The following is a 16,343-nucleotide window of genomic DNA, read 5'->3' as shown; positions in this document are numbered from 1 at the left end:
GCTCGGCTGAAGAGTATTCAGGTATTATAAGGCAAGCCTGCCGACGTCTATCAGTGTTCTGACAATATTTTGCAATGTTAGCAGGAATTGTTGCTTTTCAACAGTATCTACATGCTCTTTTACGTTGCCTAGCCTTCCTAGGGGTAGCTTGGCCACCTGACTAATCTGACCAAAATTAGTGAAGGTTATTTGTGTAATTGCTCAGCTAATGTGGTTAAGGGCATGTGTTCCATCCTTACATTCCATCTCCCTTGTTCCCCACGCTTTCTACCTTATTTGCCTGCTTCAAGTAGAAGTCGGCAGAGCCTCAGGAGGGCTCCTAAGTCCCTAATTAGGGGCAAGGTGCCTGACCACGTCAGGGTTTAATGTGAGGGAGAAATAAGCTGCTGTTGCAGGAAGCCACAGCAATTTCAGGATTCACTTGTTATCACAGTGTAACTTAGCTTTTTAATATTAAGAACTAGCACAAGGGGGAGAAGTAAATTGTCTGCCAATGCCGACAGAAGACCGCAGCTGTCATCTACAATCCAGAACTTGAAATTTTTTGTATTCACCAAAATGCTTTAATTCATTTCAAGCATTGTATTAAGCTTATATTAAACTTATGAATTCTAATTGTTTTTTGTAATATATTCATGTTTCAAATTATAAACTATATTTAACTAACGAAAATGCTAATCTATTCTGTTTCAGGTATTAGGGCTCCATGCAAATTTGGGTGGAATAAAAAGGATTCCACTTCTAAAAGTGCTGGACTAGAAAATCACTAGGCTAGATAATATGAAAGGTTCCATAAAATAATAAAATTCAGTAACATGTCCAGTATTTCCCATAAGATAACAAAAGGAAAACCACTGCCTTAAAGCTCCAAAGAAGTAGGCACCCTATCTGTGAAATTCATGCTATTTCATTGATTTTTACATTTCACAGGTATAATAGATTAAGATTTCCCAGGAGCTGCAGAAAATCCTTAAAGAATGGATGAACCCTGTCATTTTTTCAATGAATGAATAATGAATATGAATAATGGGACTCACAACAACGTGTGAGGCTAAAACGTGGATTCAAAACATGTGGGCACACTTCCACGTTTCAACTCCTCATGTCAGGATTTTGACACCATCTGTATTAGTTACCTGTTTCTGAGTAATAAATCACCTCCAAATTTAGAGGCTTAAATAATAACAAATATTTTATCTCACAGTTTCTGTGGGTCAAGAATTCAGGAGTGGCTTAGCTGGGGAGTTCCAGCCCTACGGGGTCTGCTTCCAAACAGCATGTTCACGGGGCTGGCAAACTGGTGCTGAGTGTGGCAGGAGGTTTCTATTCTCCTCCACCTGGACCTCACTGAGGACTGACTGTCCTCATGATGTGATGACTGCCTTCCACTTCCCCCAGGGACAGCAAGGTGGAAGTCATAATATTTTTTATGACCTAGCCTCGGAAATCACATTCTGTCATTTTTACAATATCCCATTAGTCACTGAAAAGGTCTGCCCGTTTCAGTATAGGAGAGGGCTACCCAGGGTGTGGACACCAGGAAGTGGGAACCACTGGGCACCACCTTGCAGGCTGGCTACCACATGGCTCTCGTCCCAAAGGAAAGCTGTATCCATCATTAAACATGCAGAGTGGACACTGCTCAGACTGTATTTATCAGTAAGGGGTGAAATGTCTCCCTAAAATACATCCACCTTACTCATGCTTTTCAAGAAATGTCACATTTTAAGGAAAACACTGGAGAATTTTCATGAGAATTTTGTTGGCCTCCAAACAACAGACATTCAACTGGAACATATATAGTTAAAAGGAACCAGAAACATCTTGTTGACATAGTAAGTCTGTTATTAATCTTCCTATGTACTGATATCCAATTAAAACAAAGAAACTTTTCAGCTTGGCTGAACACATTATGTACTTTGCCTTTCTCATTCCAACAGGGAAAAAAGGCAGCATGTACTGAATTTCCTAGAGATTGGAACTTTAAGGCAGGACCTAAATATCACAATAAATAAATAAAATAATGTGTCCAGGAAAACATATATGGAAAAGTTCTAGTGTAAGATAAAATATTCTTTAGTTGGGGGACGGGGGGAACCACACTCAAAGTAGTTTCCTCTTAATTTTTCCTAACCAATTTTTTTCCAGCTGATTATCATTTTATCCAAATTTCATCCATTTCTGCAGATATTAGATTTCCAAACATAGGAACCCAATGGAACCTCAGAACCACTCTGAGCTGACTATCTTTCTTAGAGCAGCTTCCTGCAGCGTCTTCTTAGGACCTCACAATTGCTACCCAAATGCTAGTTCTGGTTTGTCTTGGAGCAAGATTGGGCTGGATCTTCACAGCTCGAGGTACGAGCACTTCTTCTGTCTTTTTGGGACCAGAGAAACCAGAAAGCACCTGGATTTCATAAAGGGACCACAGTCGCTACTTCTAAAAAGAAATACCACCTCACCATTTCCGACCATGGCAGTGGGTTTAGCTATCAACAAAAAACCCAACTTTATCAGAACTTAATCAGCTGACTTCCGGCTAAAGAAAAAGGGCTGAGAGGGAAGGAAGCTCAGAAAACATCTCAGTAAAGCTGTGCTTCAGATTGCTGAGGCCAAGAGCAGATCAGATGGAACCAAGAAAAGCACTGTGGGGAAATCAGATGAAGCCCACACCACTGAAGAGGGAAGTAGAAGTGATGGCTTCAAGCCAAAAAGAGGCTAAAAACAGATGGCAGAAAATTAAAGCATCTGATTAGGCTGGAGATCTTAGGTGGCTGTCAACTAACAAATATAAATGAATTAGAGCGACTTGGCATCTAAGAAATAGCGTTGAGGAAAGAAACCAGTCGTGCTTAAACTCTAAATAATTGCTGACCATATTGTGTGAAATTTCATGCATTTGTAAGTAAAGGTGAACTATGCCGAAGAAATATGAAGTGGAAAAAAATAATAATTATCTGGAAGAAAATGTCTAGATAATTGTAACAACGCAGGGGTAAGGGCAGAGGAAAGATGCTAGAGGGCATGAGAGATATGATCTTGTTGAATAAAGAAAGCAATCTGTAAAACAGTATTACTTTTAATATTGTTCTGCTTTTGTATATACAAAGTATATAAACATACATGGCAGAGAAAAAACTTTGTTAGGATGACATGCGAGATTTTTGTAGCGGTAACTGAGAGAACATTTGTGTACTTCCATATCATTTAAATTTAAAAATTCCTCTTTTAAGACATACCCCTTGTAAATAAATACTTTATGGAATAGGATTTCTGCCCATGGGTCCTATCCATGTGCTTTAATAAAAACAGAGCTTTTTGCACCAAAAAAATTTAATAAATAAAATTGAAAAATGTAAATTTTCCCCAATATATTTTTGAAGTATGGAATCTCTTATTTTTTGACATTGATATGCTGATTATGCACTTCCAACAGTTCATGTTAGACATTGTGGCTGCCCTCCCGGAGTTCACTGTGATCTCCCCCTTTTTTTTTTTTGTATATTTTTTTATTGGAGTTCGATTTGCCAACATATAGCATAACACCCAGTGCTCATCCCATCAAGTGATCTCCCTTCAAGAAAGAACTTGCCTTTGAGCTGCAAGGAGTGCAATTAATGGGCAGCCTTCAGCTGTTAGCTCACTGGCAACCTCGTTGGTCTGAGCGACAGCCAAGCACATTCCTCTCGGGCAGTACCAGCCCATGACTGAGGATGGTGCAGGTGTGATCATCTAGGGCCTGGCCATTTCCTTCTAGAAATCTCCTCTGACAGGCAATCTTTGCTCTAAAACTGCCCCTTGCGTCAGCGTCACTTTTGTCAGACCTGCATCATGGTATGAGGCTCTCCCTCCCTGCACCTGCTTCTCCTTCTTTCCTTTCAGTTTTCAGATCTCCATACTAGTCAGAGACTTTTCCTGCTCTTTCCTGCTCCCTCCTCTCTTTATCTTTTAAAGCTGCTACCTCCTACCCCATAAAGCTCTTGCCCTTCTAACTCGGTCTCAGCACCTACTTCCTGGGGATCCAATCCACAGAGACATCTTTTGAAGTCCTATACACTTTGCAGGGACTCTCCTTTCTTCTGAGAATGCCTCTCTCTGCCCCTACCCCATAATCCCTTGCCAAGCTTTGTTTTTACCATATAGCTTGGACCTGGGCTTACTGTGGGTGCAGGGAGCCGGATACACAATCCAAGCTACACCAGTCACTATAGCAACCGATAACAAAGTCTTCCTGGTTTCTCCTTTGTGTTTTGTAGGCTAGCTCAAGTAGCTTTCTATTACTTACAACCACAATTCTTAACTAATATATTCAATAACTAGGTCTCTCATTTCCAGAATACTTGTGCACTATTTTTTATGGAGGTTCCTGAAAAGTAAGCTGAAAAGTACGTATTTAAAAAAATACCATTTCCCCATTTTCATGATAAAATAACAAGCTTATGTCTTTAAAAGGCTTGATCCCAAGAAATGAGAACAACATGATGTTGGAGATTGAGCACTGATTTTGAGTCTGAAGATCCAGGTTTGAATTCCAGCTTTGCCACTGACTGGTTTTGTGATACTTGTCAAGCCACTTCACATTTCTGGAGTTTGGTTTTGTGATTTATAAAGTATAGTGATTTTTAGACTAACTTATTTCTTTTTTTTAATTTTTTTTTGAATTTATTTATTTATGATAGTCACAGAGAGAGAGAGAGAGAGAGAGAGAGAGAGAGAGAGAGAGGCAGAGACATAGGCAGAGGGAGAAGCAGGCTCCATGCACCGGGAGCCCGATATGGGATTCGATCCCGGGTCTCCAGGATCGCGCCCTGGGCCAAAGGCAGGTGCCAAATTGCTGCGCCACCCAGGGATAGACTAACTTATTTCTAAGGTCCTTTCCAACTCTGTAATACCATAGTGTGCCTAGCACTGTTTCTCCGGAGACTATGACAGTGTCTGGCATATGGTATGTGCTCAAGAGATATTTTCTGAACTGAAAAAAATTAATAAGTAAGAACTGGAAGGATATTTTTGAGTCTTTAGAAGTAAATGAAAATATTTCCTCATGTGGTCTTTCTTTTTAAAAATATTTTTTTTTTTTTGGTAATTTCTGGGACTTTGCTTTCTTCCTACTTCAGCCCAAGCCTCATTATCCAGTATTTTAACTCTTCTTGCAAGCATCCCTGTCCCTGTCACTACCTTCTACTAAGTCTGAACTCGAGTTAAGTCCTTTCTCCTATCCTCCTGCTCCTATATCAGGTTTGTTGAGCAAGTGACATAGAAACACCATGCAATAATATGATGTATTACATTTACTTGTTCATTGTCTGTCTCCCTAGGTTAGGGTATATCTCCACCAGGGAATGGATATTTGTGTTTTGGTCACTGCTGCATCTCCAGTGCTTACAACAGTGCCCTGCACTTCGTGGGGCCTTAATAAATATTTCATTGAATGAATAATGAATAAATATAATTCTAAATATGATTTTGTCTTTCAGAAACCTATTTTTTTAAAGATCTTATTTATTCATGAGAGACACTGAGAGAGAGAGAGAGAGAGAGAGAGAGAGAGAGAGAGAGAGGCAGAGACATAGTTGGAGGGAGAAGCAGGATCCATGGAAGAAGCCCAATGTGGGACTCAATCCCGGGACTCCAGGATCATGCCCTGGGCCAAAGGCAGGTGCTAAACCTCTGAGCCACCCAAGGATCCCCCCAGAAACCTATTTAAGGTAGAAATTTAAATATGAAAATCTTGGTAGAGTGAGTGCCAGGAGAAAGGCACCTGTAATTTTAAATAGGGCGGGAGATATTCCAGCAAAGATCTGAAACAAGTAGGCAAAGAGCCATTCTCTCACCTACTAAGGTCCCAGTTCCTGTTTTTAGCTTCAACATCATCCAGCGTAACATCCAGAGCAAAGACCCTGAGGCAGGAGCTTTCCTGGTCTTTTTGAGGGGCGATACAGAGGTCAATGTAGCTAAAGTGATGTGAGCAAGGTAAGAACAGAAGGTGAAGTCATGGCAACATGGCAGGTGGGGCCTGTAGGCTATGGGGAGACTGGTTTTCACTGAGTGAAGTGAGAAGCTGTTACAGGATGTTTTGTGTAGAAGAATGACATGGTCTGAATTATGTTTTTAAAGGACAATTTTGGCTGCTGTGATAAGGAAAGATTACAAAGGAGCACAGGTGGGAGCACGGAGACCAGTTTGGAGATACCATTACTCCTATTAGACAAACATTCTATAGTCATTCCAAAGCCATTTAACACTATGTCCTTCCCACGCTGGGTTACTTTACCTACCCTTTCCTTCTTTTTTTCTTTTTCTTTTTTCTTTTTTTTTTTTTTTTAGATTTTATTTATTTATTCATGAGAGACACACACACACACAGAGAGGCAGAGACACAGGCAGAGGGAGAAGCAGGCTCCACACAAGGAGCCCGATGTGGGACTTGATCCCAGGTCTCCTGTTTTTAGCACCGAAGGTGGTGCTAAACCGCTGAGCCACCCAGGCTGCCCTACCCTTTCCTTCTTAACACCTACTTGGGAATCTTGATACCAAGTTATCTAATCCAAAAGCTTTTTTTTTTTTTTTTTTAAATTAACCACTCACAGCAGAGCCTGTTGACCTTCCCCTTCAGCACCTTTGGAAGCTGTCACCTTTTCTCCATCTCATAACAATGGCTCATTTATCACTAGGCCAGTATCCTCCTGCCAGGGGCCTTGTTTCCAGTTTCGCCCCCACCCCCTCCAACAGTAATTTGTTCCAGACCCAAATGTGATCCCATTAATCATCAGCTTCTCTGGCTCCCCACAAAAGTCTCTTCTGCTTGGCAGGGCACACAGGGCTCTTCCCCAAGTAGCTTCTGCTTAGCCTTCACCATGGTGCTCGTGGGGCCTATCATCCAGCCTCAGTAGAAGAGTTGTTCAAAATACCCTCTCTGCCAAAATTGTGGATTTTGTAGGTCTTAGATTACATTTCCCTTTCTTCTTTTTCCTCCTCTTCCTTTTGAGATTTACAAAGCTCCTTCAGAGACCTGGCGCAGCCAGGGTTAGAGTGAGCAGCTACCACATTAAATGCTTTACAGTTCCGATCCTGGCCTAAATGGTGAGTCCATTAGGAGGCAAGACTATGTCTTATGGTCACTTTTTGGTTTGGTTTGGTTTTTGCCAGCACATACATTGTCTCACCCACCTCCCCACACCAACTTCTGCCTCCATTCCATTCCCACAGAGGGAAACCTGCCTGGGGTCTGGAGTGAGCTGTATTAACTTAGAGGCCACCTCATATGAAACTACGCTACTGAAACTAAGCAAAACTACTGCAATAGAAAATTCAACTAGCACATCTGCCATGTGAATTCAGTGGACAGTAGTGGGAAACAAGAGTCAGACATTTCACCAACTGAGCCACCCAGGCACCCTTGGAAAATATCGTATTAAAAGGAACTAGAAAGTTCTGGTTTAAATGGTACCCCCTGACACTCCTACTTCAGCAATGTAATGTGCACCTGCAAAGATGTATATGGTAACTATTCCCCAAATTTTTCTTTCTTTTCATATTTCATATTCAGCAAATATTTGTTGAATGCCTACCGTATTTTGAGAATTATTCTAGGACTTGAAGATAGTTAATTTTTTTTAAAAGCCAAATTTCCTGCTCCCATGGAGCTTACTGTTCAGTGCTTTCTGCAAAGTAAGACCCACACAATATGAACGTATCATCACACCCCCTCCCTGTCATTCCCCAAAGAGTAAGAACACAATTCTCTTCAAGCATTTTTCTTATAGGTTATGTTTCCCTCCGACCCTTTAACCATCTGCTCCCCACCACATCCCCTCATTTGTTCACACGCACGTGCGTACACACACACACACACGCACGTACACACTCATATGAGGGAACTGATATTTACACTTTTTCACAATTCTGAAATCGACAATGACTAAAGCCTTCCCCCATCTTTAGATCTGGGGTTCTACTTTGGTTGTTGATAACCAAAGAAAGCCATGAGGGACATTTATTTCTTCCCAAGGGCCTCATGGAACGTTCTGCTATTTTGTTTCCTTGGAGACATGAGGTCGAAATTTTTTCTGAAATGGGCATCTCACAATGGGTCACCTCCTGGATTTAAACTGATCCTATTTTATAGGTGTCTAATTCTGAAAATGTGACCGTTAGCTTGTCCAGCCCTGACAGGCCTCCTGCTCTGAGTGGCCACATTCAAGGAAGTGTACCCACTGGCTGGTGATCACTGAATGTGGGCCAAGCATGCAGCCAGTGGACAGGACCCAGGGCTTTGGGGGCAAGGTGGCTTGAAAGTATTCTAACTAAATAGCCTAATTAAAACTTAGTGGCTTACTTTAACCTTTGTGGTATTGTCTTGACCTGAAAAAAAAAAAAAAAAAAGGAAACCATCATAACAATCTTGGGGACCACTTTTAGCTTGCAGAGTGAACCAGATGAACAGCTGAGGGAGAGTCAGAGTACATGTCCCAGGGGGCACCGGACTGGCTCAGTCAGTAGAGCATGCAACTCCTGATCTTGGGGTTGTGAGTTCAAGCCCCATGTTGGGCACAGAGCTTATTTTAAAATAATCATAATAATACATTTCCCAAAAAATGAGCCCAAAGGAGTAGAGTACCTGCTTTTATCCCAGTTCAGTTTATTTAGCTCAGGAGACTTCACATGTTTATTTCCATGTGGAGAGGGACAGATCTCAACCTTTGGGAGTCTGGAATTTACCAGTGAGGGCAAAAACACACACTTTCAAGAACATCTGCCCAGAATTGCCATTAGAAATCTTAAGCCATGGAGCTCTGTCTGGCACACGCACAATCCTTTTTTTCTCTTTAAAGATTTTATATATTTATTACAGAGAGAGAGAGAGAGAGAGAGAGTACGAGCAAGGGGAGGAGCAGTGGGAGAGGGAGAAGCAGACTCTGCACTGAGCACGGAGCCAGAGGCAGGGCTCGAACCCAGGACCTCCGGATCGTGACCTCAGCTGAAGGCAGATGCTCAACCAACTGATCCATGAGCCACCCAGGCGCCCCCCCATCCATAATCTTCATGGTGGTAGAGGAATGAACAGTGACCTGGATGTATTACCGGTAGCAAGAGTAACAACAGCAATGACCACAAACACTCACGTCGTGCATATCACTTGCCACGCATGTGCCATGCACGTTTCATGCTGTATTAATTTATTTAATCCTTAGGACAGCCCGAAGTGGTAGGTGTCCAGAGGCTGTTAAGTACCTTGTGCAAGTTCAGGCAGAGGAACTGGGATTGAAATCCAGGCGGTCTGGCTTCCTGGTTCTCTAAACCACTGCGTGTCACTGCCATTAGCCACCTCCCCCCTCATTTTGTTCCCAAGTGACAGGATGACATATAAGAGTAAACAGAGAGGCAGCAGGGCACGGCGAGTGGAAGGAATGTGTCTTTTGGAATCAGGGGACTTTGCCTGGCTGTGCCCTTGTACCCCGCCATCTAATCGGAGTCTGAGTTTATCTTTGTCAAATTTCTGATAATGGTATCAACTCTACCTCATGTCAGACAATTATACAAAATATTTTAGGAGAAAGGCCATTAAAATGTTCCTTTAGAAAAACAGGATACAAAATGGTCCATTAGAACTGCTTAAAAATGCACACGCAAAATCTGTGCATTTCAGTGGAGGGATTATGGGTTCTTTTGCTGTTGTTGCTGAGTTTATTTTAGGTCATTCTAATGTTTCTCCTCGTAGCCTTTCAGCACGTCTAGAAAATGTCTTCAATTAGCATTTATCCACTCACATTCTTTGATGCAGCCAGCAAGTATTTATTTACTTCTGCTGTAGACCAGAAGACACTGTACTGAGGCAAAAACAAGAAAAAAGAAAAAAAAAAAACCCAACAGCAGACAGTCTGGTCCACGCACACAGGCCCACAAGCCCTCTTTTGCGATCCACGGAAGCAAAACTGTCCTATCACGGAGTTAAGGGAATTTTCCCCCTTTAATATTGGTTTCTTTTTTTTTAAATTTTTTTTTAAATTTATTTATTTATGATAGTCACAGAGAGAGAGGCAGAGACACAGGCAGAGGGAGAAGCAGGCTCCATGCACCGGGAGCCCGACGTGGGATTCGATCCCGGGTCTCCAGGATTGCGCCCTGGGCCAAAGGCAGGCGCTAAACCGCTGCGCCACCCAGGGATCCCTAATATTGGTTTCTAATGTTCACTTTTGAAACCAGAAGAAAAAAAAAATTTTTTTCTTTAAGTCTTGAAAACAACTCTGGGTGCTTCCGAGGCCCAGGATGGGGTGGGGGCAGCTGCTCGCGACAATGCGGGCCACATGGCGAGTGGCCGGGCCGGTGTGGTGTCGGGCCACATGTGGTTGACAAACCAGGGGACCGCGGGGAACGTGAGGGTCCTGCGGGGTGACGAGGGCGCCACCCGGCCCAGGGGGCTCCAGCAACAGCGCGGAGCCCGCCTGCACCCCACCTGCCAGGAGCCACCTCTCGGGCCCTGGGAGCGGCCCTGACTCCTGTCGCCGGCCCGGGGCCCCCAGTTCCTGCTCCTCGGAACGTCGCTGCCTCCCTCACGGCCTCCGTGCAACGTCAGGAGCCAATGTCCATTGGTGCCACCGTGTCACGTCTGTCTCTTGGCCCCCCGCTAGGCCCACGGAGCAGGACCGGCCAGCGCCCCTGGCCCGCGTGTCCCCAGAGCCGCGGCAGCTCCCGGCGCTCAGCGACCGACAGGACGAAGAATCACGCCGCCAGGAAGCCTCTTGTTCTGGTGCTTTCAGCTCAGGGCAGCGGGCAGGCTGGGAGTGGCCACCGCTCGGCTTCACTGCGGCGCCCGGAAGGCCCCCTGTCGGCCTCCCCCTTCCCGCTGGGTTCCGGGGCCCTGGCGGCGGGCCGCAGCCTCGGGTCACTCCTGGGCCACCCAACCGTGTGGCTGGGAGCTAAGGACTCTGGGACTGGAGGGGCACCTGGCGAGGGAGCCCGGGCCTCGGGGCGACTCCTTGGGTGACGGCTATCACAACTCTACGGGCCGGCCTGACGGAGATTTATGCCACTTTGAGTTGGGTTTTAACATTGTTTATTTTTATTCTTTTAAAATATTTTATTTATTTATTCATGGGAGACACAGAGAGAGAGAGAGAGGCAGAGACCCAGGCAGAGGGAGAAGCAGGCTCCATGCAGGGAGCCCAACGTGGGACTCGATCCCGGGTCTCCAGGATCACGCCTTGGGCTGAAGGCGGCGCTAAACCGCTGAGCCACTCGGGCTGCCCCATTTTTTATTTTTAAAAATGTGGGGTTTTTTGAGTTTAGTTTGACACACAATGCTACATTAGCTTCGAGGGGACAACACGGTGATTCAACTTCTTTATAGATTATGCGCGCTCGCCAGAGGTCATCATACAATGCTATTACAATACTACTGACTACAGTCCCTAATGAATAAGTCATGGAGATGTTTTTTCTTTCTTTCTTCTTCTTTTTTTTTAAAGATTTTATTTATTTATTCATGAGAGACAGAGAGAGAGAGAGAGAGAGAGAGAGAGAGAGAGAGAGAGGCAGAGACACAGGCAGAGGGAGACGCAGGCTCCAGCAGGGAGCCCGATGTGGGACTCTATCCCGGGACTCAAGGATCACACCCTGGGCCAAAGACAGATGCTGAACTGCTGAGCCACTGGGCTGCGATGTTTTTTCTTTTTTAATTACAGTGGCTAGGGTCAATTAGTCTGTTGAATATGATTGCTTATGTCACTAAATGGTTTCTCAGTCTGGACACAGAATAAAGCTAATGATACTGAAGTACACTATTGATGTATCCGAGTGTTCTCCACTCTAAACTTAAGATCCTGAGGTAACCATCTTTGAAAGAAGATTTCAATGAAAAGGAAAGTAAGGATTTTATTATTTTTATTTCATTTTATTTTATCTTGTTTTATTTATTCATGAGAGACACAGAGAGAGAGAGAGGCAGAGATACAAGCAGAGGGAGAAGCAGGCTCCATGCAGGGAGCCCGATGCGGGACTCGATCCCGGGTCTCCAGGATCACGTCCTGGGCTGAAAGCAGACGCTCAACCACTGAGCCACTTGGGCTGCCTGGAAAGTAAGGATTTTAAAATGAGTGCTACTGAGCACTTCATATTCATATTCAGGTCAAAGGAAGGCAGTTCCAGAAGTCTTGGTTGCAAGGAAGAAAAAAAACATGAAGACCTAGACATGTTAGAAGTGAGAGGAGACCATCAAAGAACAGTGACTGGTCCCCCCATTGCAGCTAATTTTCCCATAGGGCCTGAGCCTATACATCAGGTAGATATCTGGCAGTGGGTGCCCCTTTCTGTATAAAAGTGCCCAAGGGATTCTAATGTCTTAAAAAACGCAAAAACAGAGATCACATCACTCCCCTTCTTAAAACCTTTCAAAGGCTTTACATTGCTTTTGTTTTTTAAAAAAGATTTAAATTATTTATTTGACAGAGAGAAAGAGAGAGAGAGAACAAGCAGGGATGTGGCAGGCAGAGGGAGGAGACTCCCCGCTGAGCAGGGAGCCCGACACAGGGCTCGACCCCAGGACCCTGAGATCATGAGCTGAGCCAAAGGCAGACAATTAACGGACTGAACCACCCAGGTGCACCTACATCGCCTTTATAATAAAATCCAAGATCCTTAAGGGATCACAATCTCTTCCATGATCGGGTCACTGTCTACATCTCCCACTCCCACTCTGTTACCCTTTCCCTTTCCTTCTTCATTCCAGATACACCAGCTTATTTTTATATTCTGGGACTTTGAGGGGGTCTTCCCACCTTAGGGCCTTTGCATATGCTGCTCCCCTCCCTTCTCCCAGCTAACTCCTGCTTATCCTTCTCAGATCAAGTGTCATTTCGTTAGGAAAGCACTCTCCAATCCTCCAGATCAAGGCAGAATCTTAACCAACCGCTCATTACAAACTTCTGGTCACGTAACCTAGTGTCTGGCACATAGTGCTCAATAATCAGTTGTTAATCGATGAAGTAGAGACCTTCCATGACCATGACCATGGGAGGCAATAAAGAGTAAAAAGAAAATAAAGACCTTACATCATGAACTAGAACACCTTTGAACCAATGGCCATTTGAGATGTTCACGGTCTTAAGGGCACCAGCTACTGACAGATGCTTGGTCCTCCAGGTGGGGTAGCGGGACAGCTCCCAACTTAAAGGCCAAATGGTCACTGAGACTTTTGTAAATGACCATTTTATAAAAAAGGGGCAGAAAAGAAAGTGGGGAAGGAGTTTATTCTTGGTCCAGTTTCAGGTAGTTTGAGGACAACTGAAAAAAAAAAAATCAGCAATCACGAGTGACTGCAGAGGCACTGCCAGACGACGCACCACCATTCGGAAAGAACAGGCAACTGCTTTATGCAAGAGCGTGGATGGCTCTCCCAGATGCAATGCTGAATAAGAGAAGCCGGACACAAGAGAGCACAAACTGTGTGAATCCAGTTATATAAAGCTCAACACCAGCAAAACTAATGGATGGTGGGAGGGGTCAGGAGGGTGGTTACCTCTCGGGGGACGGAGGGAAAGACGGACGACGCTGCTGCTGGAAACGCTGTATACACACGCAGGTGCGCACACATGCAAAAGTCATTAAGCCCAGACTTCCGGTTCCTGCACTCTACTATGTGCAAGCGGTACCCGACTGAAAAAGAAAACAGGGAGTTCACTGCTGAAAACCCCACATGGGCTCTCCCACAGTGGACAGGCCCAAGTCTGCATCCCTCAGGAGGAGAGACAAAGCTCTCTATGATCTAGGCTCCTCCACTTCCATATGCCCTGGTCTCGATCTCAGGGGTTCTCCTGCAACTCTCTAAATGTACCATTCTACTGCTCACTGCCAGGCCTCGGCAGCTGCCGTCCCCCTGCCTGGACAGGAAGCCGCCAGCTCTCTACCTGGCCATCTACCTCCTGTTCCTTGGAAGATCGCTCCACTCTTCGTTCTTGGTGAAGACCTGCCCCGGCTCTTCTGGGCCTGAGTCAGGAGCATCTTCTCCTTGGGCCCCTGTGTATTTTTCATCTCTCCTATAATTCCCGACAAGTTAGCCTGTTGTATCTTAGTTGACTTTTTACAGGGCTGCTGACCCACTACATTTAAGGCTCCTCGAGGGCAAGAATCAAGTATTCATCACTTCTGCATCCCTACCTCCTGGTGGGGTACCTATCAAGCAGAAGATCCCTGATGGACATTTGTTGAACTTGAATTGAAAAATATATGGTGATCCATAAAAATCGGTGGCAAAGAACAAGAGGACATCTTAACCAATGCTGTTTCAAGAAAACTAAAAGCTTGAGTAAAAGAAGCCAGAGATGGGCGGAATAATGAATCACAAGGATCAACTTGGTCATCAAAAATGAAGCCTTTTAAGTCCAACATTAAAAAGTTAAACTTGGGACGCTTGGGTGGCTCAGCCGTTAAGTGTCTGCCTTTGGCTCAGGGCGTGATCCCAGAGACCTGGAATTGAGTCCCACGTCAGGCTCCCTGCATGGAGCCTGCTTCTCCCTCTGCCTCTCTGTCTCAGTCTCTCATGAAAAAAATAAAATAAAAATCAGATAGATAGATAGATAGATAGATAGATAATATTAAATTTAACAGATTAAGGGGAGGGGGTGGCAATAATGATAATTTAGGGGTTTGTGTTTGTAGGTATAGGGCATGGGTTAAGGTCAGGATATTCAGAGTCATAGCAGTAATCACACCTAATTACCAACCGCTACCAAATGTTAGTAGCTAACATTTATTGAACACTTACTATCTACTAGGCACTTTGCATTCAGTGTCTGATTTAATCTTTGAAGCAACCCCTTAAAGGTCTGCTATTAATCTCCATCTTACATATTAGGAAGCTGACATTCCACGACGTTAAGTAGCTTGCTGGTGGCCACACAGCAGGATTGTGGCTAGGGTTTGATTCTAACTGATGCCCGCAAAAGTCCAGAGCCTATGGCAATGGGACTGGGATCAATGACCCTCTGAAGAAAGCATCTCAGAGGCCACACCACAGCAGGGTGATTGACAGAAAAGTGCCATGGCCCCTCTCCTGTGTTCACTTGTAGCACTGAAATGTCTGCAGCTGGAAGCTCACCCTTGGGAAAGAATGCCTGGGAGTCCCAGGGGTATGGAAAGTAGCCCAAAAATAAGCCTGCTACAAAACCACATATGAAGCTGGGTGGCAATTTCCTGTAAGGTATTCATCCCAATACCTACAAGAATAAAACAGAACCACCCTAGAAGAACCCACAGGAAGACATATCTAAAGAAATGGCTACTGATGTCTCCACGCCAAAAAGAAAAAAACAAGAAAAAAGAAAAACACCGGGACTTGAGAGAATCTTATGACAGACACATGAGTCCTGCAACGATCCACAACAAACTATGCCAAACGCCCTGGCAAGTCCAATGCCATCTGCTTTATTTTGGGTAAGTGTTGGGCTCCGTATATATTTAGTGTGGCTTCCTGGGGTTCTGGGTATCGGAGCATGTGCCCCTTTGCTTGGCTGCTACCATGAAAATGACTTCTCCAGCCACAGCAGACCACCATCAGAAGAACCACCAGCCTCTTAGAGACTCTTAATGTGGTTCACTCCTAGTCCTGGTACTTAGCGAAAAAGAAAGGGTAATACAGTACCCCCAAATGAACATGTGTACCTCTGTCACCTTTACCAAATTATGTTGCCAGAATTTTTTTATGTTATTCTTCAAGGTACCTTCCAAAACCAACATTTCCAGGGTGTCCTGCTACTCTGCAATATAGCTAAAAAAAAAAAAAAAAAAAATCAGGTCATAAGGGAAGGCAAACAGACACATTTTTTACATTGACAGGCTTAGAAAAATAACAATGCACTGCCTGTATTACACAAAGGGGCCTTGTATTTTTACAGCTAAGCTGCATTAAAATACAACCAGTGGGCCTAGACTAAATCAATTTAATGACCTCAGGTGAGGACCCAGGGGATGTCCATTCTTATGGCAAATCTTGAGCATTCAGCTTCAGCCACAGTTTAGATTGGGCCCCATCGACATCTCTAAAATGTTAATGTGAAATGTATTTCTTGGCCTTCAAAGAAGTGACAGCTTTGGACTTCAGTAAAGGAAAAAGAGCAGATTTTATAGAAAAGTGCTGATTCTGTTTTATCCGCAACGGAGGGGCTGATATTTAATATTTCTCTAAATATTATTCAATTAAATCACACAACCACATATGAAATGCAATTTGAACCCTGACAAGTAGCGTGAACTATCAGGACTCCCTCCTAGAGACAGGATCTCCCGTAATATACGGTGTGTTTCTCGTTGTTCAATTGCTCTAGTAAAGAACTACCATTAGCCACTAA

The 16,343-nt window shown here is 44.2% G+C and overlaps 1 protein-coding gene across 3 annotated transcripts in view; it reads right to left on the bottom strand.

The window, feature by feature from the left end:
• SCFD2 (sec1 family domain containing 2) overlaps window positions 1–16,343 on the bottom strand; it is a 417,410-nt gene that overhangs the window by 142,471 nt on the left and 258,596 nt on the right. Inside the window, exons 6-7 of one of the 3 annotated variants that reach the window (XM_055341440.1) lie at window positions 15,717–15,763; window positions 11,957–12,070 (exon numbers count right to left, since the gene is read on the bottom strand). The exons of the other annotated variants lie outside the window; for them this stretch is intronic. Coding sequence (XP_055197415.1) covers window positions 12,020–12,070; window positions 15,717–15,763 — 98 coding nt within the window. The 3' untranslated portion in view covers window positions 11,957–12,019. Of the gene's footprint in view, window positions 1–11,956; window positions 12,071–15,716; window positions 15,764–16,343 lie in introns of those variants that run through there. 3 annotated transcript variants of the gene reach the window in all.

The sequence above is a fragment of the Nyctereutes procyonoides genome, unplaced genomic scaffold, assembly GCF_905146905.1.
Source record: "Nyctereutes procyonoides isolate TBG_1078 unplaced genomic scaffold, NYPRO_anot_genome, whole genome shotgun sequence".
Classification (NCBI taxonomy): Eukaryota; Metazoa; Chordata; class Mammalia; order Carnivora; family Canidae; genus Nyctereutes; species Nyctereutes procyonoides.
This window is presented reverse-complemented; position numbering and strand designations above follow the sequence as displayed.